This window comes from Oryctolagus cuniculus, chromosome 3 (assembly GCF_051225735.1).
Source record: "Oryctolagus cuniculus isolate XC-2025 breed Fujian yellow rabbit chromosome 3, ASM5122573v1, whole genome shotgun sequence".
NCBI lineage: Eukaryota > Metazoa > Chordata > Mammalia > Lagomorpha > Leporidae > Oryctolagus > Oryctolagus cuniculus.
The window spans coordinates 102,375,315-102,398,483 of record NC_142869.1 but is presented as its reverse complement, the minus strand read 5'-3'; the positions used below and the strand labels follow the sequence as shown (position 1 = coordinate 102,398,483).

The window sequence follows — 23,169 nt, the reverse complement described above, 5'->3', positions numbered from 1 at the left end:
TCTAAGTCATTTTACATATTTACTTTAAGTAAGGTCCATCAGGCTGTTTATTAACTGGGAAATGAGTCTAGCATTTGGTTCTTTGCTTTTTATTAGATATTTCAATGGCTTTATTACTTAATTTTGTCCTTATAAAATCTTAAATTCATAGAATAAGAATACAGGAGGATACTATTAAACCCCACTTAGGTGGGTAGTATTTAAGAGTCAGCAGGAAGCTATTCAATACAGGTGTTGAGGCACAGCAGGTTAAGCTGCTCCTTGGCATATCTGCATCCCATATCACAGTATCTGAGGTCCAGACTCACCATCACTTTAGATCTAGCTCTGCTAATGCTCACCCTGGGAGGAAGTAGATGGTGACTTATTTACTCCAGTCCCTGCCATACCTGTGGAAGACCTATGTGGAGTTCCTATCCCCTGACTCAAGACCTGGCCCTAGCATTTGAGAGTGAACCAGCACATAGAACTCTCTCTCTCTCTCCTCATTCTCATTTCAAATAAATAAAAATCAACCTTTTTTATTTAAAAAAAGAAAGCTGCTCTTTTTGAAAACTGTTTATTTGTTTATGTAATTATTTGCTTATTTCCTGTATCATTTACCTATCAATTTGTCAGATATAGATTCAATACTGCCTCACCATGTTCCACACAACATAGCCAAATATAATGACTTACTACTTGGCTTAACTCTAATGTGAAATATGCTTCATTTGGATAATGGAGTGGGATTTCAAAAATTTGTTCTTGCAAGTCATCAGTAACTACTAGAGAACATAGTTTGTTTAGTTTTTTTTTTTCATTCTGTAAACCTGGTTGATTCGTTTTTGTTTTTTTTTTTTTTAAATGGGCTCCAGTAGAATTTCCACCTTATTTTTTAAAAAGATTTATTTATTTATTTTAAAGGCAGAGTTACAGAGAGGCAGAGGGAGAGAGAGAGAGAGGTCTTCCATCCGATGGTTCACTCCCCAGATGGCTGCTACAGCAGGAGCTGAGCCTATCTGAAGCCAGAAGCCAGGATCTTCCTCCAGGTCTCCCATGCCTGTGCAGGTGTCCAAGAACTTGGGTCATCTTGTACTGCTTTCCTGGGCCACAGCAGAGAGTTGAATCAGATATGGAGCAGCTGGGACTCGAACTGGTACCCGTATGGGATGCTGGCACCACTGGCTGCAGCTTTACCCACTATGCCACAGCTCTGGACCCACCAGGTTGATTCTTTGCATGAGAAAAGACTCCTTCTTTTCTATTTTTGTTAATTGCATTTACAGCTCACATAGTAATATTCTTATGTCAACATTAAAGGAACATTCATATGAAGCTGCATTTTCTGTATAAAATTTGTTAGATTAGATGAAATTAATGCTAACACTTAACTCATCCATGAATCTCAACCACTCTACAGTTTTATACTTTTGTGCTTTAGATGAATAAACCAAAACACGGAAAGACAAAGAACTTACTCTGAATCATCCAGCATGTAGAAAAGCTGGTATTGAACTTGAACCAATGCAATGTGATACCAGAACCTGTACTTTTTAAGTCTAGGCTATGTTATTGTCTCTTATACATTTGAGAAAGTAGTAAGAGCCTGCTTTATCATCTTCATTACAGAGATGAGCATGACAGCCCTGAAAATTCAAGTTGTTTTCCTAAGGCACATGGTCAGCAAAGTCTACTTTACTTATATAATAATACAAAGAGAGAACTCTTTTGCTCTTATCAACATCACATACCAAAGAGTTTTTACCCTCCTGTTTGCAGGCACATGCAGTTTTACTCTTAGGAAAAAGAAATTATAATGAAATATATTCAATTTATTTAACAATGGAAAATAGCAACCAAAAAGGTTTTCATTAAAAGAATAAAGAGAAAGTACATTTAAAACATATTTTACTTAGATGCTTAAGAACAGCAGAAAAAACATTTAATTTTGTGCATTTGGAAGTTATCTGAATAGAAGCAATTTTTTCATTAATGTTTTAATTTGCTTTTATGTTATTTAAAAACAGGGGTGTTCATCACATGATAGATAGCTACAGCCTCACAGACCTGGACACTTTTCACTACATGGCAGGCTGGAAGTTGCTGATGTAAGATTGTAAAAAGCCATACAGCAGTAGTTAGAGGTATTTGTCCAATAGTTCCTTGTTCTAAAGTGATTTTACATTAGTAAAATTAATTATTCCCATGCTATTTGGGGTGGAGAGGCTAAGTCACTTGTTAAAATAAAGTTTTCTCATTGCATACTTTTAAAAATGCCAGTAAGTCTATTTCTCAAAAATAATCATGAATTACTGTATTTATACATCCACAATTGCCAACAAGGAATGAGGTAACTAATCTATTTCTAGCCTTCATTTATATACCTCATACTCTTCTGCAACTTAATAGTTCAAAAAGATACTCTCTGCGGGAAAACGTAATTTAATTATGAGAGAAAGTCCTAAGGGAGTTTTTTTTTTTTTTTTTTCCCTCCTTATTGCTTACCTTACATTCTTTCCCAGATAAAATAAAAGAACAATATTCAGAGTTTGGCATGATAGTTAACTTTCTTATGAAAAAGAACAGCAACTACAAAATGATTGTATTTGGAAGCCAATCTGTTTCAAAGAAAAATTGAATGTTGTGACATTTTTTAACAGTATTTTTTTTTTACATGCTGTCCCTGAACTAATTTCTTCTGATAATACCTATATCCCTGAACCAAGAGGAGAAGGGGAACCCCACGCATGAGCAACCAACCATGTGTCCTATAAAGCTCATCCAGACAGGCCAGATTGGCATCCCAGGAGCACTTGCTGGACATGCTTTCCAAGTTTTGGAAGGTTAATTTGGATTTTATAATAAGAGTAAAAAGTAGGGGCATCACAGAGACTGGTCATCCCATTTACTACTGACAAAAGCAAAAATATGCAGCCTCAGCGCTGAAGAGACCTGGAAACCCTCTTGCACTAAAAGGGAGGAATTAAAATTCAAAAAATAAAAGTGACTTTCAAAGCCGTGGAATTAATGGTAAAGCAGCACGATTCCCAGACTGCAGTTTTTCTGCTGAGTGTATTATCACAAACCCTTGGTGAGAAGTCCCAAAGTTGTATGAATGTGGGTGTTAGCATCTGAGAAGAGTTTGTCGAACATAATTAATATGACTGATATAATGTATAATAATCTGATATAAATTCAATGTGAAAGTACTGGTTTTCAAATAAGGCTGAAAAAAGCAACTTGTCGAATTTAAACCTTAACTTAGTTGACCAAACTGCTTAATATTTTTAAATCTATTATATTGTTAATTACTTCTAATAATGCAGACATTAAATAATTTATTTCACACTCATTACTTAAAATATGCTTATAGTGAAGTAAATATGTTTATTTGACACATATACTGTATACATATATTGAAACATTACATAGTACCACATAAATTTAAAAAAAAATTCAAAAGGGGCCAGCATTGTGGCATAGCTGGTTCAGCTACTGTCTGCAAACTGGTATTCTATATGAGCACTGTTTGAGTCCTGGCTGCTCCACTACTGATCCGGTTCCCTGTTAATGTGCCTGAGAAGGCAGCAGAAGAGGGCCCAAGTACTTGGCTTTTTGCAACCACATTGGATGCCCAGATGGAGTTGTGATCATTTTGGGAATGAACTAGTGGATGGAAGATATCTATCTCTATCTATATCTCCCTCTTTCCTCCCTCTTCTCCCTCTGTAACTCTGCCTTTCAAATAAATTCTTTAAAAATATTTGAGAAGATAATATTGAAATTAAATTTCACAAGTATGTCTAATATTTTGATCCAGATTACAAAATAACTCCAATATCAAATATATTTTCCTGTTTTTAAAAGCAGAAATCATTGCTGAAGCATAGTGTTCCTGCTAAACACTTAAAGAATAGCTGGTAGTCTACTACAATTTGAACTCTTCCCATCCATGTGTCTGGAGTGTTTTTGATACTATTTAAAAATAAATTCACTAAATAAAATTCATAAATGAAGAACAAAAGTGACTTTAAACATATGTTGCTGTTGTTTTCAAATTTACTATCTGAGGCATGTATTGTTGCACAATAATATCAAACATTAACTGTTCAATGTAAATTAAAGCCCATAAAACTGACCAAATGATACTCAGAAAATATGAAAATACACCTCTCCCTTCCTCTCTCTCTCTAGATATATATATATATATACACACACACTATATATTTAAAGATACACATGAAATTAGGACACTTTATTTCTTTTATACACATACACACATATACACATATATATGTTTGGACATAGGTTTGTGTATATATATATATATGTGTGTGTATGTGTGTGTATATATATATGTGTGTGTACCTATCCTAATAGTTATGAAAATTTCAACAAATTATAAGAAACTGGAAATATCTTCATAATATTTTACCATATCAACAATATTTCCTGTGAGCCTGGCTTCTATATGAATAATTTCTTTGTGTGTCTATAAATTTATTGTATCCTTTTTTCAATCTTCATTGACTCAGCTCTGCCAAGGTCAAAATGGTAGCATTTTCAGTATTTTATCTTTGCATTTCTTCTGGCCTATTCAAGATAATACCTTCAAACACTACAAAATTATCTACATCACTTGATCCCTTCTCTTGCTAGTGTTACATGTGTAACATGTTAATACACTGTCAAAATACTGTTGCCTCCCTTTAAATATTAACATACTCTTAGCTTATCCTGTATATGCCTTCTTTTCCATGTTACAATTGAAATATATTTCATTCTGGTTCACTTTAATCTCCCTTTGCCACTTCAATGATATTACTTGTCCTAGGCATCAAACACAGAGTAAAGGAAAACTAAAAGAGAACAATTGGGTATTTTAGACTGCAAATGTTGATACTGCAGCTACTTTCCTAGCCTTTCCTCAGGGCTCTGTAGCTACAGTGATTTATCACTGAGTTTCCACAGTGGCAAATAAGAGTTCATGGTCTTTCTCTTTGCTTTTCTGTACCTAACATTGACTTTGGATGTCAGCACAACGCTGCTCATCCACCTAGAAAGCTCCCAGAGGACTCAGAAATACGCTTTGGAATGCTTCATTCTTTTTCTTCCTTGCTTATTATAGCAGTAGTCTAACTTCTCACACAATTCCAACTGGTCTCGAATAAAGTTTCTGTAAGACATAAGCCTTCACTACTTCTCACCAATCCTCTGTTGTTCTCAATATTTTTTCAGTCCTAGGGAATTTGTTCTTCTTTATCTAATACCAATTAACACTAATTATATTAAAAATGAAGTAAAGTAAACGTCAGGATATTTTAGTTCAAATATACAAATGCACAGAAAGCACATATATATGTATATATACATTATACAAACATAATAATTTATGTTATAATTATTTATTTCTTGTATATACCTTTATAACTCTACCACACTTACCCCATTAGATTTTTATTTTAATCATGTAACAAATCTTAAAATCTGCTACATAAATTTTTCTATACTTATTGATATATTTCTTTAAATTTTTGACAGGCAGAGTGGACAGTGAGAGAGAGACAGGCAGAAAGGTCTTCCTTTTGCCGTTGGTTCACCCTCCAATGGCTGCCGCGGCCGGCGTGCTGCGGCCGGCGCACCGCGCTGATCCCAAGGCAGGAGCCAGATGCTTCTCCTGGTCTCCCATGGGGTGCAGGGCCCAAGCACTCGGGCCATCCTCCACTGCACTCCCGGGCCACAGCAGAGAGCTGGCCTGGAAGAGGGGCAACCGGGACAGAATCCGGCGCCCCAACCGGGACTAGAACCCGGTGTGCTGGCGCCGCAAGGTGGAGGATTAGCCTAGTGAGCCGTGGCGCCAGCCAATACTTATTGATATTTTAAAGATTTATTTATTTATTTGAAAGTCAGAGTTACACAGAGAGAGAAGGAGAGGCAGACAGACAGACAGACAGACAGAGACAGAGAAACAGAGAGAGATTTTCCATCCCATGGTTCACTCCCCAGTTGGCTGCAATGGCCGGAGGTGTGCCGATCTGAAGCCAGGAGCCAGGAGCTTCTTCTGGGTCTCCCATGGGGGTGCAGGGGCCCAAAGATTGGGCTATCTTCTACTGCTTTCCCAGGCTATAGCAGAGAGTTGGATCGGAAGTAGAGCAGCTGGGACTCGAACTGGTTCCCAAAAGGGAGGCCAGCACTGTAGGTGGCGGCTTTACCTGCTACGCCATAGCTCTAACCCCTATAATTATTGATTAAAGGAGTCCAAAACACTCTAGTCATTCTTTGCAATATTCCTTACCTTTCTAAGGACAGTAATCACTTGAGAGATATGGGAAAAGAGAGTTATAAAGATTCCACATTCAGAGTATTCCATAATAATAATAAACCATAGTTCCAAATTTAATGTAACTGATTCTCAAACACAGGTCACATCGAATTTTGAAATTAGCTGATATTTTGCAAGCCAAAAAGCTAAGTAGGACATTAAATCTTCCATTCTAATAATAATTTACTTTAACATATTCCTACATGTATTTAATTTTCTTTCCCCTGGGAAACGAATGTTCTTAGTCCAGGAAGGTGTTTATAAGAGCAGATATTATTGCTATTAATTTGAATCAAATCAGTTTCAGAAATAGCAGACTGTAAATATTTAACTAAAGGAATTTTATTATTATCTTATTTCCAATATGGTTGTATTGCTTTCATATTTAAATAGCAGTATATAAAAGTGATGACAAATGTATTCAGGAATTAATGCCAGACTATGGAAACATTGTGACAATTTTACATACTGCCATACTTTTTAGCAAATAAAATTGTTGGACAATTATTATTTTTTAAATGGATCACATACAAATGCAGAAGGCAGATGATGATAATAGTGTTATTGTATTTTCAGAGAAAAGCATCCTGAATGCATATGGTGTTCACCACTCCAGAGAGAATAAATGACATTTCACTGAAAGATGCTGCTGGGTGAATCTGTATATAAAAGGATTTCAGAATGAAATGAAATGAATATCACTCGTTAAAGAAAGAGATGTTTTGTACTTTTCTCTGCATCATTCAGCCATTGTGTGAACTTGCATCAAGGGCTTCTTTCATTGCATACTAATGGGTTGCATTAAACCTCGTGATACCTTCTCACCAACTCTGAGAACTATAAGAAAATAACTCCCAGGATGAGCATTTCAATAATTCTACCCTTTGAGATTCAAGTCAATTTAGCCTGAATTTTCTTGTCCAAATGTGAATATATGTATTAAAATGTGATCTTCGGGACAGATAGTTTCAAATTTATACCTTACCTGAACGAAAAATCATCATCCTGCTTATGGAATGGGCTGTCAAGCTTGCAGTGTTGCTAGGAAAGAGCTACTTACTGCAGTCTTCTTCATCTGAATTGTCGCTGCAGTCATTTTGGCTGTCACATCGCCAGTGGTCTGGAATACAGTTGTTGTTCTTACACTGGAATTCATGAGGCCCACAAGTCTTCTTATCTGTCATGGAAAGACTCAAAGTCTGCATCATTGGCTCCCATGAAGACACCCCTCACAATATCCTTGTGCCATGTCAAACTCATGCTACGTAACAATTCTGAGACCTAATTCCACTACTAACTTAGAAGCATCTCTAGGAACCACTGGAGGCAAATGCTGACTAAAATTCAGACTTTTTTTTGTTTTGTTTTATGTTGTTCCTGGTCATATTTTCATGGTAGGTTAATTACAAAGCAATTGATTTGGACACGAAGCAATGTCAACACCAATCAATCAATCAAAAAAAAAAAAAAAAAAAGCTAGAGAGTAGACATTTGGAATTGGGTAAGATGTTACTTGGGACACCCACATCCAACATCGGGATGCCTAGGCTTGAGTCCCACCTCTGGTTCCAGTTCAGGATTCCTAGTCAGACACGCCCTGGGAGGCAGCTGAAGATCTTGGGTCTCTGTCATCCATGTGAGAGACCTGGATTATGTTTCAGGATCATGGCTTTAACTTGGATCAGACTTGGCTTTTGAAGACATTTAGGGATGGAATCAGTAGGTGAAAGATCTATGTGAGTCTTTGTCTTTCTTTCTGCCTTTAAGTAAATAACTTAAAAATTAAAATAGTCCAAACTTTCATTCTTTTTAGGATACTTGTTTCCTAACCCATCCTCTGATTCTGCTATAAAGTTACAAAAATAAATGGTTACTAAACTCTGAAGTCCTCATCTTGTCTTCCCAAGGAGTTCTTGTTCATACATTACCTGTTTAGTTGCATCATTGACTTCCATGAAGACACCCCTCCCAATATCCTGTGCCATGCCAAACTCATGGTACGTAACAATTCTTGAGACTTTAATTCCGTTACTAACTTAGAAGCATCCCTAGGAATCACTGGAGGCAAATACTGAGTAAAATTCAGACTTTTTTGTTTTATGTTGTTCCTGGTCATATGAGGTCTCCTACATGGGTAAAGGGGACCAAGGACTTGGGTAATCTTCTACTGTTTTCCTAGGCCATACCAGAGAATGTATCAGAAGTGAGGCCGGCACTGAGGCATAGCAGGTGAAGTCACTGCCTGTACTTCCGGCATCCTATATGGGAGCTGGTTCATGTCCCGGCTGCTCCTATTCTGATTTGGCTCTGCTGTGGCCTGGGAAAGCAGTGGAGGATGGTCCAAGTCTTTGGGCCCCTGCACACATGTGGGAGGCATGGAAGAGGCTCCTGATTTTGAACCAGTGCAGCTCCAGCCATTGCGGCCAATTGGGGAGTGAACCATCGGATGGAAACCTCTCTCTCTCTCTGCCTCTCCTTCTCTCCCTGTGTACTTCTGACTTTAAAATAAATAAATAAATCTTAAAAAAAAAAAAAAAAAGAAGTGGAGCAGCCAGGGCTTGAACCAGTGCCCATATGGAATGCCAGCACTGTAGACAACAGTTTTACCCACTACACCAGTGGTCCCTAGTTGTGGTCCCTAGTTGCTGGTCCCTAGTTGCTGCTTTTAAACCCTGGCCTCTGACCACTCACAGATTTATAGATTCTATAGTTTGAACATACGTTATACAAAATTCTTGTTACTTAAATCATTGAAGATTTTAGATTTTGTCAGATTTTGGAATATTTGCACATATATTGGGAATGGGAACCGAGTTTAAACACAAAATTCATTTACATTTTATATGTACCTTATACCCAGAGGCTGAGTTAATTTTATACGAATTTTGTAGTGTCCTGTTTTTTTTATATAGCCTGTCAATGAGGTCAGATGTGAAATTTCTACTCGTATTAGAGATAGGCAGTGCTTACAGTCTCATTCTAGTAAAGAGAATTAACAATGGGACAGGCTAAGTTACTTGGTAGCCGCTGTTATTCTCTACTCAAAAATGCATCTTAAAGAATTTAGACCCAAATAAGAAAATTTACATATAATTATGAAAATCAAACAATAAACATCTATTGAGAATATAGTGCAACCGTTTACTAACCATTTTCTTAAACTTGATCATACCATCTCCTCATATTATCCTTAAGAAGTATTATTACATTTACTTAAATAAATGAAGAAAATTAATCCTCAGGTAGTTTAAGCAAATCCTACAATCTTACAAAACTCCTAAGTGGCAAACAAAGAACTGAATCAAGTTCTGGTGCCAGCAACATTTCATTGAAGAATTTCGCTTGACAGATTCCAAATGCCTTTTGCTAATATATAATGCCTGCACTTCCCACCTTTCCCTGCTACCCATCTGCCTGGCAATGATTACTCAGAATCTAACTCTACATTGGGTTCAATGTTTTGTGATTTGTAATACATTTTTTTTGCAGGTGTTAAATCTAAATTTAAAATTTTATATTTACTATGTGGTTGAAAATCTGCAAAAGTCCTATGTAGTATTCTGTACAACTTAGCTAATCAGGAAATAAGTTAGAATGATTGAAATTCCTTAATAATCACTGAAAATCAAGGATTTTGAACTGAACTATTGGAATGGCTATTTCATTTTGGCAAATAAACATCTCCAAAACTACTGCTTTATGTATAACATTAGTCTTGCTTATATGTTGCATATATTTTAAACAATGTTTTAAATTTTTAGAATAAGAAAATAAATCAGATTGGACCAGATGAATTGACAATCTGTCCTAATATTACAATTTTATCCATAGGAAAAAAATTCTCCAAGACCATAAAAGGGTCACAACTGGCACTGTATTTATAACTGAATAGGCAATATTTTGCTTGTTTTTTTTCTAAATACTTTCAGTACTTTATTTCTATATTTAAAAATGTTTCATATTGATGTTTGAAAAATCTGTATCTATTTTCGTGAAAAGAACTTAGTGTTCACGGCTGAGATTTCCACTTGAAATTGTTGCTAAGATTTCCATTTGAAGCATGCTGAACAAAACTGGAGAAGGTCTAATTGCCTATGTAAAACCATACAGATTTTCCTCTTCTGGATTATTTCTTTTTGATTCATTGCATTCCCTGTAAAAATTGTAAATGGAAGCTGTATAACCTTGCTCTGCATTTAAAATCACCCTTGAAGAGACAGGAGCAGATAGTGACCAATGAGAAGCTGCAGAGACCATGTCCCCTCAGAGGCACTGATCTGAACAGCGATACACAAACTAGGTCACCTCCACAAGAGCTATGGGAGCCAGCTAAGTGTCCAATGTATCTCATCTTTTTATTCCCAAAAGAAAAGTAACACTGAATAAATCAAGAAAAAGAGATGGCAGTGCCACCTCCCCAACCCCCATCTCCAAAGAGTGGGGTTTGCAGAGATGTTTTCCGTTTGCTAGAGGGAGAGTGAACTGAATCCCAATGCCAGGCCCATTGGAAAAAAAAAAAAATCAAGCTGAGCCCACCAGGTCCTATACCTGGGTCCTTCCAGTGGAGTGAATATTTGGAACTACCAAAGCCAGGCAGCAACTGCCAACTTTCCCCAAACTGCCTGCACAAAGAGAAACTCTAGCCATGAGGACAGGCCAGGAGAGAGAGCTTCAGATCATGCCTTAGAACTCAAAGCAGACCTACCACCTTAGCAAGTGCCTGTCGCTGATGGAACCCCAAGGTCTCCACTGCCTACCCAGTCTTCACAGACTGAGTCTCGATTTAATCTGGCTTCAGGCAGACAACTTAACTCCAGTTAGGAATCATTTTGATTTGTGTCACTGCCAGTCTTGGGTATGCCTGAAGGCTACCCTGGGATTTTGTGGGATCCAGGGGGGACCAGCCTGAGATCAATATTGTCTGCCAGGGTCTGCTTTTACCACTTTCCTACAACTTTGAACAAACAGCAAGGGACCTACAGACTATATGTTGGACATCAGTGCTGAGCTGGTGAAGTCCTATGCTGGACAGATCCTAACAGCCCCCGTTCTTAGGCAAGTGAGTATAGATGGAGTTGCTGGGCTTGCTCCTATATTGGGCAGGGAACTGCACCTTGATGTCACAGGCTTCTTTCAGCATGTAATACCATAAGACTTTTTTGGACCTAATATGCACCATCAAGACTGTACAGGGTCTGGAGACTGAAATGCATGTGTAGCCTGTCCTAGGTCTTGTCTGTCTAACTGAGGAATTACCTCTTTCAAAATTCCTACAACATTTGGTAGATATCCCAGAATCAACTATTTTGAAACTCAGTGACAGGCTGGTAAAACCCAGCATTGAGAAGATTTTACTGGTCCCGGGCCTCAGGCCAATGCCTACAGACAGAGTCTCAGGACCTGCTTTAGTGCCCACTAAAGCTTGGTGGTCCTGGCAGAGCAGTCTTATATCTTAGCCACCAACACCAGTGGCTGACAGGTGCAGAGGCAGGCAGTGAGCCCACCTCAGCAGCAGACAGCTCACAGCCCACATTAATAGCAGATAAACTGCTTAGAATTACTAAAATTAATCCTTCAATGCACAGACGGTGTCATACTCTAAAAAACACCAGGAATTTCCAGAGAAATATAATTGCACCTAATGAGCAAAATAAGGTGCCACAATTCAGTCATTTAAAGATAAAAAATTCCAAAAACTTGGATGAAATTTCCCAAATACTTATCTTAAGGAAACTCAACAAAATTCAAGAGAACACAGGGAAATAATTCAATATTCTAACAGGGAAATTTGATAGAGATGAGAGTAATTAAACAAAATCAAGGGACACATTTTCATGAATAAGAATGAAACTATATCATTTCTCTCAGCATATCAAAAATGGGTGGCTCAAAGACCTATATTTATGATCTGAGACTAGAAAGCTACTGAAAGAAAATGTAGGGGAACATTCTAAGACACTGATGTAAGGGATGACTTCTTGGGCCAGAACCCAAAGCAAAGGAAATAAAAGCAAAACTAAATGAATGGGATAATATCAAACTCAGAAGTTTCTAAACAGCAAAGGAAATAATAAACAGAATGAAGATATAACCAACAGAATGGGAAAAAATGTATGTGAGCTATGTATCTGAGAAAGGATTAATAAGAAAATACATCAGCAACTTACAAAACTCAACAACAGAAATAATCAATCCAGTTAAATGAGCAAAGGATATCAACAGGCAGTTCTCAAAAGAAGAAATACAAATGGCCAATAAATATAAGAAAAAAGGGTCTATGTCACTTACTATAGGGGAAATGAAAAACAAAACTGCAATGAGATATCATGTCACTCCTGTCAGAATAGCTAAAATCCAAAAGACAGATAGTAAGAAATGTAGGAGAGGATGTGGAGAAAGGTGAACACTTATACATTGGTGGGAATGTAAACTAATGCATCCGCTGTGGGAAACATAAGGAGAATCCTTAAAAAAAGACTGGAAGTAGACATGTCATAGGATCCAGCAATCCCACTACTGGGTATATACACAAAAGATATGAACACGAGGTATCACAGAGAGATACCTGTACCACAATGTTTACAGTAGCACTGTTCACAGTACCCAAAATATGGAATCAACTATGTTGTCCATCATCAGATGAATGGATAATGCAAATGTAGTATGTATATGTACAAAATGGATTGTTATTCAATTAGCAAAATGGATGCACTCATGTTGAGTGAAATGAGCCAGAAATAGAAAAACAAATACCATAAGTTCTATCTTAAATGTGGGAGCTAAAATTTAAAGGAAAATTAAAAAATAACAAAAAAGAAAAATTACTGTGTATCAAGTTAGCTGAAAATACAGCTTTGTCAGTCTTTGTTTTATACCTTTGTCAAGCCAATAGTTAATAATGTTATACTACTATAACTTTAATGATCTGTGATTACTTAAAAATTTACTGTATATGGGTGAAATAGCCATATTTCCACTTGTTTATTGTTTATTAACCTTGCCTATTTCTCCACTAAATGTGATTTTTTTCTTTTTACTTGTTAATTTTATTTGGTAAAGCATTAAACCCTTGCCTATACTGTGAATTAATCATACGTTGTCTCAAAATCTAAAAAAAAAGGGAGGAAGAGGAAAAAATAAGGAGAGAGGGAAAGAGAGAAAGAAATAAAGGGGAGGGAAGTGGAGAAGGAGGGGCAGTGGAAGGAAAACGAGGAGAGGGGTAGGAAAGAAGGTACTATCATTATATTCTTGGAGTTGTGTCTATGAACTACATTGAATCTGTTAAAAACTAACAAAAGATAAAAAATTAGGGTTATGTTTCTAAAAAGGTTCAGGTGATTCAAATAAACATCTTATGTATTTCCATAAATCCCAGTCCAGTAAATAACAGTATTAATTGTTATTTATCTAAAAATCGGAGTAATCTCTGATGTCATAATCCACTGAAGCTCTATTTTTCTCTTTTATTCCCATGGTTGGTTGATATTAAGTGATCAATCTCTTCATATCTCCATTAAAGATGAAGTCATCCTATAGGTCTTCAACTCATTTTTACTTTCCACTGAAATACATATAAAAGTTCTAAAACAGAAAAATAGAAGGCATCAAAAGAAGAATAGATTAAACAGAAGAAAGAACCAGTGATCTTGAAGATAGACGATTTTAAAATACACAGTTGGAAATGAAGAAAGAACAGAGGAATACAGAAAGCTATGGGATACATAACATCAAAAGAGAAAGCTTTTGAGTGACTGAGATTCCAGAAAGACTTCAAAATTCCAAGGAGGTAGAAAATGTACTCAAATACAGAGTGAGGAAATGTCACATATCTAGAGAGAGTTGCTATACAGGTACAGGAATTGCAAAGGCCATCACTCAGATTTAACCCAACCAAGTCTACCAAGCTCCCCCAAGGTTAAAAATAAAGAGAGGATTCTCAAACCTACAAAAGAAGCAAATAACACATACCAGGATCCCACGTCGCTTGACTAAAGACTTCTCAACAGAAACTTTACAGGGCAGATCTTCAGACAAAAATCAACAAAGAAACATCAGAATTAACTTCTACCTGGGATCTGTTTGACCTAACAGACAGCTACGAAAATCTTCACCCAACACCTGCAGAATATACTCTTCTCAACAATTTCTGAATATTTTCTTGTATAGATCATAAGGTAGGTCACAAAACATGTCTCAACAAATTTGAGTATAAAACTCATATCAAGTATCTTAACAATGCAATACAACTATAAATCAATAAGGAAAGTTAAAAAGCTATTCCTTAACAACCCACGGATCAAGGAAGAAATTGAGAGGAAATGAGCAAAAATGTTGGGTGAAAAAATGCAAATTAAAATACAGCATAACAAAAACCATGGGATGCAGCGAAATCAGTACTAACATCGTAGTTTTTAGCAACAAATATGTGCATGCAAACAAACAACATTGATATCAAATAAACAATTCATCACAGCATCTCAAAGAGCTAAAATATAAGGACAAAACAAATCCAAAGTAGATAGAAAAAAAAAAGAAATAATAAACCTCAGAACACAAATGACATAAAATCTTAAAATGCAAAAACAAGTCAACAATATGAATCTTTGTAGTAATAAGTAAAATTAAAGAACTCTTAGGTAGACTAACCAAAAAAAAGAGATCTTTCAAATACTTGGAATTAGAGATGAAAATGGAGACACAATATCAGTGACACTGTAGAAATCACTGGATTGTTAGAAATTACTACATGTAAGTATATGGCAACAAATTGTGCTCAATGTATTCAACAACAACAAAACAAACAATCCACTTAAGAAATGGGCCAAGGACTTGAACAGCATTTTCCAAGAGAGGAAATTCGAGTGGCCAACAAACACTCGTGAAAATGCTCAGGATCACCAGCCATAAGGGATATGAAAATCAAAATCACAATTGAGTTTCACCTCACTCCAGTTAGAATGGCTCTCATACAGAAATCAACAAACCACAAATGCTGGTGGGGATGTGGGGAAAAAAGTACCCTAATCCACTGTTGGTGGGAATGTAAACGGGTGCAGCCACTGTGGAAGACAGGATGGAGATAGAAAGAAATACGAATATAGATCTACCATATGATCTAACCATATCACTCCTGGGAATTTACCCAAACCCAAAGAAATCAGCATACGTAAGAGTTTTCTGTTCCCTCCGTGTTCATCGAGCACAATTCACAAGTAGCTAACATATGGAATCAACCCAGATGTCCATCAACTGTTGACTAGATTAAGAAATTATGATATATATAATATATATAATATGAAATACCACTCTGCAGTAAAAAAATGAAATCATGTCTTTTTCAACAAAATGGATGCAACTGGAAATGATCATACTTACTAAAGTAAACTTGTCCCAAAAAGACAAATACCATATGTTTTCTCTTATCTGTGGTAATAATAGAGTACCTAAAATATAATGTATTGGAGTGAAATAGACATTTTGAGATTAGATTATTTGCAGCCCTTGTCTCCTGTGCTGGGTTTCTTGAGTTCTTTATAGATTCTGGATGTTAACCCTCCATCAGTTGCATAGTTTGCAAATATTTTCTCACATAATGTCGATTGCCTCTTCACTTTGCTGAGTGCATCTTTTGCAGTTCGAAAGAATCTCAGCTTGATGTAATCCCGTTTGTCAATTTTTGCTTTGATTGCCTGTGCTTCTGGGATCTTTTTCAAGAAGCTTTTGCCTATGCCAATGTCTTGCAGTTTCCCCAGTGTTCTCTAGTAATTGGATGGTAACAGATCATAGATGTAGGTCTTTGATCCATTTTGAGTGGATTATTGTGTAAGGTGTAAGGATGGGTCTAGCCTCATACTTCTGCATGTGGAGATCCATACATCATTCCAGGTCTCAGTATTACAAATATGGAGAAAACAAATACTATATTTGAAAATTTATTTTGTTTCCTTAGTATGCTTTTACATGAATTGCAGATATTGGAATAAATTTGATCCTTCAAAAAAGGTAGGATGAGAATCGACAAAATGAAGAACTGTAAGTAGTATATATGAGCATTTCCAAAAGTTCATGCAAAATATATATTATGAAAAATGTATGTCTGACTTCAATATTTTTTCCTCAAATAAATATATTTTAATTTCATTTTTTCATAAAGTTTTTGGAATTTGCTTACACTGAAATACTATTGGCATTTGTATATGCATATTTCTGAAAAGAGATTAAAGAATGTAAGGACAGTGATGTCTTTTGTAGCAGGAACTATGAAAATGAATGGGGAATAGAAATGGGAGGGAAATTAAATTTTCTCTACAGTTTTTATGGTAGCTCTAAACACTGGAAGTAATAAATGAATTTAGTAAGATAATAGGATATAAAATCAATATAAGTTTAATTATATTTCTATTTATTAGCAATAGACACACCAAAAAACTCATAATGGTGTCAATATAATAGCACACATGTGGTAATAAATATAATTAAATCTATTTAACATAGTCACACTGGAAACAACAAAACATTGTCAGCAATGGTTGAATAATGTCTAACACATTCAGAGATAAGTATATCTAACAGAAACCTCATGATTATTATGTTGTCCATTTCTCTAAATTAATATATACAATTAATGTATTCACTAACAAAATTCCCAAATATTATTTTTGAAGAAATAGACAAGATTATTCTAAAGTTATATGGAAACTTAAAGGTTGCAGAATTATCAAACATTATCAAAGATATTTATAAAGAAGAGGAAGTATAGTAACTGATTCCAAGAGTTATTATAAAACTACAGCAATTGGGGCCAACACTGTGGTGATTTGGTTAAGCATCTGCCCTCAATGCCAGCATCCCCATATGGATGGGGTGCCAGATTTAGTCCTGGCTGCTCCACTTAGGATCCAGCTCTCTGGTAATGGCCTGGGAAAGCAGTGGAGGATGGCCCAAGTGCTTGGACCCCTTCACCCCTTTGGGAAACCCTGAAGAACCTTCTGGTTCCTGGTTTCAGATCAGCCTGGCTCCAGCCATTGCGGCTATTTGGGAAGTGAATCAGTAGATCGAAGGCCTTTTTCTATCTCTCCCTCTCTTTGTCAGTAACTGCCTCTCAAATTAAGCAAATAAATCTTTGAAAAAAAAAACTACAGCAATTAAGATGTCAAACAAAATGAATTCAGAAGTGTAAGCATATACATATAATCAATTGATTTTTAACAGATTCCAGTAAATTTATTGGAAAGCAAACTTTTTTAAAAACAGCTATTACTTAAATTAGTAAGTTTCCATAGAAATATCATGATCTGCACTCCATTTTACCTATCTATAACAATCCGAGATGAAGTTAATTTAGTATAACACTGTTAGCTATGGGAACATGTTTACATAACTGAAGGAGGAAAGGCTTACTTGTACAGATTTCCCAAAGCATTAACAATAAAAGAAAATTTGGTAAATTAAACTTCAACAGAATTAAAATGTTTTGTTTTATAAAAATTATTTTAAAATTATTTGACAAATACCATAGTAAAAAAATTGATTTATAGCAAACATATCAGGCAAAATGCTGAAGAACAAAGATGAAAGCTTCAACAAAAATATCACATGACAAGTAACAAAAGTAAAAATAGATTTTCAAAATTAGTAGTCATCAATGCAGTAAAAATGGAAGCCACAATGACACACCATTACATGTCTACTAGAATTCTAAAATAAAAAAGACCATACCAAATTTTCATGAAAACATAGAGGGCCCAGACTTTTTATTCCCAGTTTTTATAAAAATAAACATGAATCTATTCTGTGACTAAACAGTTTTTAATGAATTCATCCTAGAAAAAATAAAAGTACTTATTCATATTAGAAATTTGTACAAGAATGGATATAATTGCCTTACTCATAATAACTAATGACAAAATAATCAAAATTAGAAGATATTTATACAACTGAATTCCACTCAGAGATAAAAACAAATCTCTGAATTCTTAACATATAATAACTTGGAAATATTTTAACAATGTTACACAAAGGAAAAGCCACACAACCAATACTATTATATGAATCTATGAATTTCATATCTAAATACAAGCAAATACATTCAATGGTGACAGAAAAGAGTTAATGGCTGCAGAGAGGAACATAAGAAGAATTGACTGAATGGTGCATTGTCTGGGGTGATAGAAAGGTTCTGTGTCTTGTTTTACTATTAACCAAATACATCCAACTGAACATCTAAGAACTGCACATTTAATTTCAGTTTAATTAAAATGACCCTAGTGTTAAATTGCAAGGAGTTTGGAAAAAAAAAAAGAATACCCTGATTCAGACCCTGAATGTTCAGGCATTTTCAGTATGGAAAGGTAGTATGAAAGAGAACTGACATTTAAACAAATCTTGGCACACAGGATTTATATGTCCCATGGTCTATTTCTCTCCCTTATATATATATCCTTGTGTTTTTTTATTTGCTAGTTGAAGCTACCATCTTTTCACTCTGTTTTTTTGTTATAATGAAAGAGAATCATTCGATCATTTGTGCTTATAAATTACCAATTAACAGTATGTCCAAGATTTTTTATGTTTCACAAACGCATGGAAAGCTATCACAGCTTTAATCAGAATGCGTGGATTCAAATTCTTATATTGCTATATCCCAGCTAAGTGTCATTGAACAAATCACTGAGCATCTCTGAACACAGTCTCTTAAGGGCTAACAAGAGAAGAATATTTAAATGCCACATATGGTTATTGTAAGTGCCAAATGAAAAGCAAAGCAGGAAGCCATTAGGTGAGTCTAGGGTATGTAGTGAATCTTGAACCATGGCAAGTGAATTTGATTTTGAAACCAAATACATTATCTAAGTTGAGGATTAGATATTTATTCTGTAATGCGATCATCAATAAACTCTTCAGATTATCTAAATAAGAAATATTGTGATTTTTCTTTCTGGAAAAATAGAGTCATAGATAACAATTTTGAATGCCTAATTATTAAGGATTTTTAAGGCTGTCATTTGATTGTTAGCTTGTCTTAACATGGGTGAAGTGATGGTTTAAGTATTCACAAGAGTATTGGGTTTCCTGAGGCATAGAATGTATCTATCTCATTTCTTTTATTTCTGATGTCTGTCTGACTCAACTGCTTAGGATTCCTGTATCCGTTAGCAGAGTACTAGATTTCAAGTCATGGCCTACTTCTGATTCCTGCATCCTGCTAATTTGCACCCTGGCAGGCAGCAGCGATGGCTCAAGTACTTGAGTCCCTGCCACCCATATAGGAGACTCAGATTGAGTTCTGGATTCCTGGCTTTGGCCTGGCACAGTCCTGGATGCTGTGGCCATTTAGGAGATGAAACAGTGGTGGAAGCTCTCTCTCTTTCTCTCTGTCTGTCTTTGTATTTCTGTCTCTGTCCTTCTCTTCCTTTCCAATAAAAAGAGAAAACAAAAAGAACACTTAAAATATCCCAATAGCCAATAACAATATTTTTTGTAACTTTTTACCCATTATGTTGTTTTCTTTTAATTTTAAAAATTTTACTTATTTATTTACTTATTTAAGTGGCAAAGTTACAGATGGAGAAAGGGAGAAACAGAGAGAGAGATCTTCTATCTGCTGGCTTACTCCTCAAATGGCCACAACAGCTGGAGTTGGGCCGATCTGAAGCCAGGTACCAGGAAGTTTGTCTGCATCTCCCACATGGGTGCAGAAGCCCAAGAACTTGGGCCATCTTCCACTGCTTTCCCAGGCCATAAGCAGAGACCTGGATGGGAAGAGGAGCAGTTATAACACAATCGGTGGCTATGTGGGATGCCAGCACTGTAGGTAGAGGACTAGCCTACTATGCCACAGTGTTGGCTCCTACCCATTCTGTTAACAACAAGAGATTAAACTGATGTACAGGTATTGCTGAATTGTCCTCAACACGTGTCGGCTGGAGGCTAGTGTTGTGATGCAGAAAGTTAACCTAACACTTATGAAGCAAGCAACCCATGTGGGCCCCCATTCAAGATTTGGCTGCTCCACTTCCAATCCAGTTCCCTGTTGATGTGTCAGAGTAGGTGGCAGGAGATGGCCCAAGTGTTTGGGCCCCTATGCCCACGTGGGAGATCCGGAGCAAGCTTTGAGGTCCTGGTTTTGACTTCTGGAACAGTCCCAGACATTGTGGCAATATGGGGAGTTAGTCATTAGATGGAAGATCTCTCTCTCAGTCTCTCTCTCTCTCTGTAACTCTTCCATTCAAAAAAAAAAAAAAAAAAGTGTAGTCGGTCTCATGTTTAATAATCTATCATCAATTTCAGGAGTGATGGTTTAAGTATTAACAAGAGTATTGGATTTCCTGAGGCACTGAATGTATCTCTCTCATTTCTTTCATTGTCTGATGTCTGTCTGACTCAAAGATTCTAAGTTAACCTTGTTCCTCTTTGAAAGTTAAACCATGTGTATCCCAACTACAATCTACGTGGCTCAGAGCACAGAATATAAACTAGAATATTTAAAGTTGCATCTTATTCAGGGAGTGTCAAAGGTTTCATTTTAATTTGTGAATTAAAGGATGCTTTCATGTTTTTCTAAAATATTTTTTCTCCAGAAACCATCCTACATAAACATATTACACTAAAGTGTTACCAGTAATGTTTAACAGTTAAAATGTGTTACAGATATGCCTTTCACAGATAACAACTTTTTTATTATCTCTATGGCATAGGTCAAAATAAATGTTTCATTATTGGGAAAATCCATCAACATTTAGTGGATATGTGAAATAAAAACTGTTGCATATATAGACATGTATTTAAATAATAAACATTTCAGAAAATTAGCATCTTAATGAATTTATATATAAGCAAATTGACATTATATACTGTTTTCACTATTAATCAATGTTTTAGTTGTTGCTTAGAAAATGAAATGTCACTTGTAAGCTCCCCATGTGTTGTTTTAACCAGCTGCTGAACAGAAAGTGGTCTGACAACTTTACGTCTTGAGATTATAGAACTCAAGCTTGTTATTTGAAAATAAAACCTGTGAAACCATATTATTCAGCATTAGAAAGAAAATTTTAGCTTGTAAATGTAATGGTTTTGTTACACTTGTTAATGTTCTTTTTTAGTTAATACTTCCCATCTTCTAGTTCAAGAAACACAAGGATTACAAATAGTTGGGTTACATGCAACAAGTTTTGTCTCCAAGTAATAAATACAGTTGTAGAAACTCTGAGGCAAATAAAACTATGAAAACAATGAAGCTCAGCTGCAATTACGGCAGCTCCTTCTCTCCTTGTGTTCTAGATGCTAAAATGATGGAGGAAGAAGAAGGATGGAGTTGGAACTGGAGTACTTTTGTAGAAGACATCATCTTCCCTTGGGGGAAGATCTTAACTGTTAACTCTCACAGCATGAAATCTGTATATAAAGTCATTATTTTCTCATTTAAAATCAACCTTATACAATTCTGATCTGTCATCCTGAATTATTCTCAACATCTCTTTTCATACTGTATAAAAATGAATAACTACAGGCCGGCGCCGCGGCTCACTAGGCTAATCCTCCACCTAGCGGCGCCGGCACACCGGGTTCTAGTCCCGGTTGGGGTGCCGGATTCTGTCCCGGTTGCCCCTCTTCCAGGCCAGCCCTCTGCTGTGGCCAGGGAGTGCAGTGGAGGATGGCCCAGGTGCTTGGGCCCTGCACCCCATGGGAGACCAGGAAAAGCACCTGGCTCCTGCCATCGGATCAGCGCGGTGCGCCGGCCGCATCGCGCCGGCCGCGGCGGCCATTGGAGGGTGAACCAACGGCAAAGGATGACCTTTCTCTCTGTCTCTCTCTCTCACTGTCCACTCTGCCTGTCAAAAAAAATAAAAAAAAAATAAAAAAAAATGAATAACTACATACACTGTTTTGAGTAATATTCTAAATCTTCCTGACTAGTTATGAGTTCCTCAAAGGGGCAACAGAAGTTAGAAGAAGAGAGGCTCATGCTTAGTTTTTAGGTAGGTATGGTCTACTGGCACATGCTTTTTCAGATGACATGCAAATAGTGGATACATACACATTTTCTTAATTGCTTTCCTTTTTCATTGTTTTTTTCTTTGTCTTAAAGATTTGTTTATTTAAGAGGCAGTTATAGAGAGAGACAGGGAGAGACACAGAAAGAAATCTGCCATCTGCTGGTTCACTCCCCAAATGGCCACCTGCAGCCAGGGCTGGGCCAGGCTGGAGACAGGAAGTCTGGAGACAGGAGCTTCATCCAGGTCACCCATGTGCGTACAGCAGCCCAAGCACTCGGGCCATGCTCTGCTGCTTTCTCAAGCACATTAGAGTAGAGCTGGATTGGATGTGGAACAGATGGGACTCGAACTGCCACCCATATGTGATGCTGGCACAGCAGATGGCAGCTTAAGCTGCTGAGTCACAGTCACCAGCCCTTGTTTTGTTTTTTGAAACTGTTATTCATATGCATGGTGTATCTCTTAGTACTGGATGAGTGGCCTATGCCTCCAGACCACGATTGGTCCATTATAATCAAGTTATTCAAGTTTTTAAGTCTTGTTTTTGTCTTAAGATTGTATAGCTTAAATACCATAGATATTTATTGTTATTTTACACTATAGAAATTTGGAGGGAGCAGATCAGGAGTTGCATGGTGGCTAGACATTGTCCTTAGGAATTCACATTTGTATTATTTTGGGCTCTCACATCCTGACTTGTAGCTTCAGTTGCTTTTCAGTCAAATCCTGGCTCACAATGACTGCTAAAGCTTGAGTGATAACTTTGCAGGCCATAGCAGGAGGGGCAGAATGGCAAAGGAAGAAGGGCTTTTATGTTGATAGAACCACCTTTGCGCAATCTTGTTGCAAGTCCTACACAGCGCTTTTGCT

General features: G+C 36.5%; 1 protein-coding gene across 4 annotated transcripts in view; it reads right to left on the bottom strand.

Moving 5' to 3' along the window:
* Positions 1–23,169, bottom strand: part of LRP1B (LDL receptor related protein 1B) — a 2,138,546-nt gene that overhangs the window by 154,247 nt on the left and 1,961,130 nt on the right. For all 4 annotated transcript variants that reach the window (XM_051849573.3, XM_070071546.2, XM_002712121.6 and 1 more), the window contains exon 67: positions 7,365–7,481. In XM_051849573.3, the coding sequence (XP_051705533.3) occupies positions 7,365–7,481 (117 nt within the window). The remainder of the gene's footprint in view (positions 1–7,364; positions 7,482–23,169) is intronic.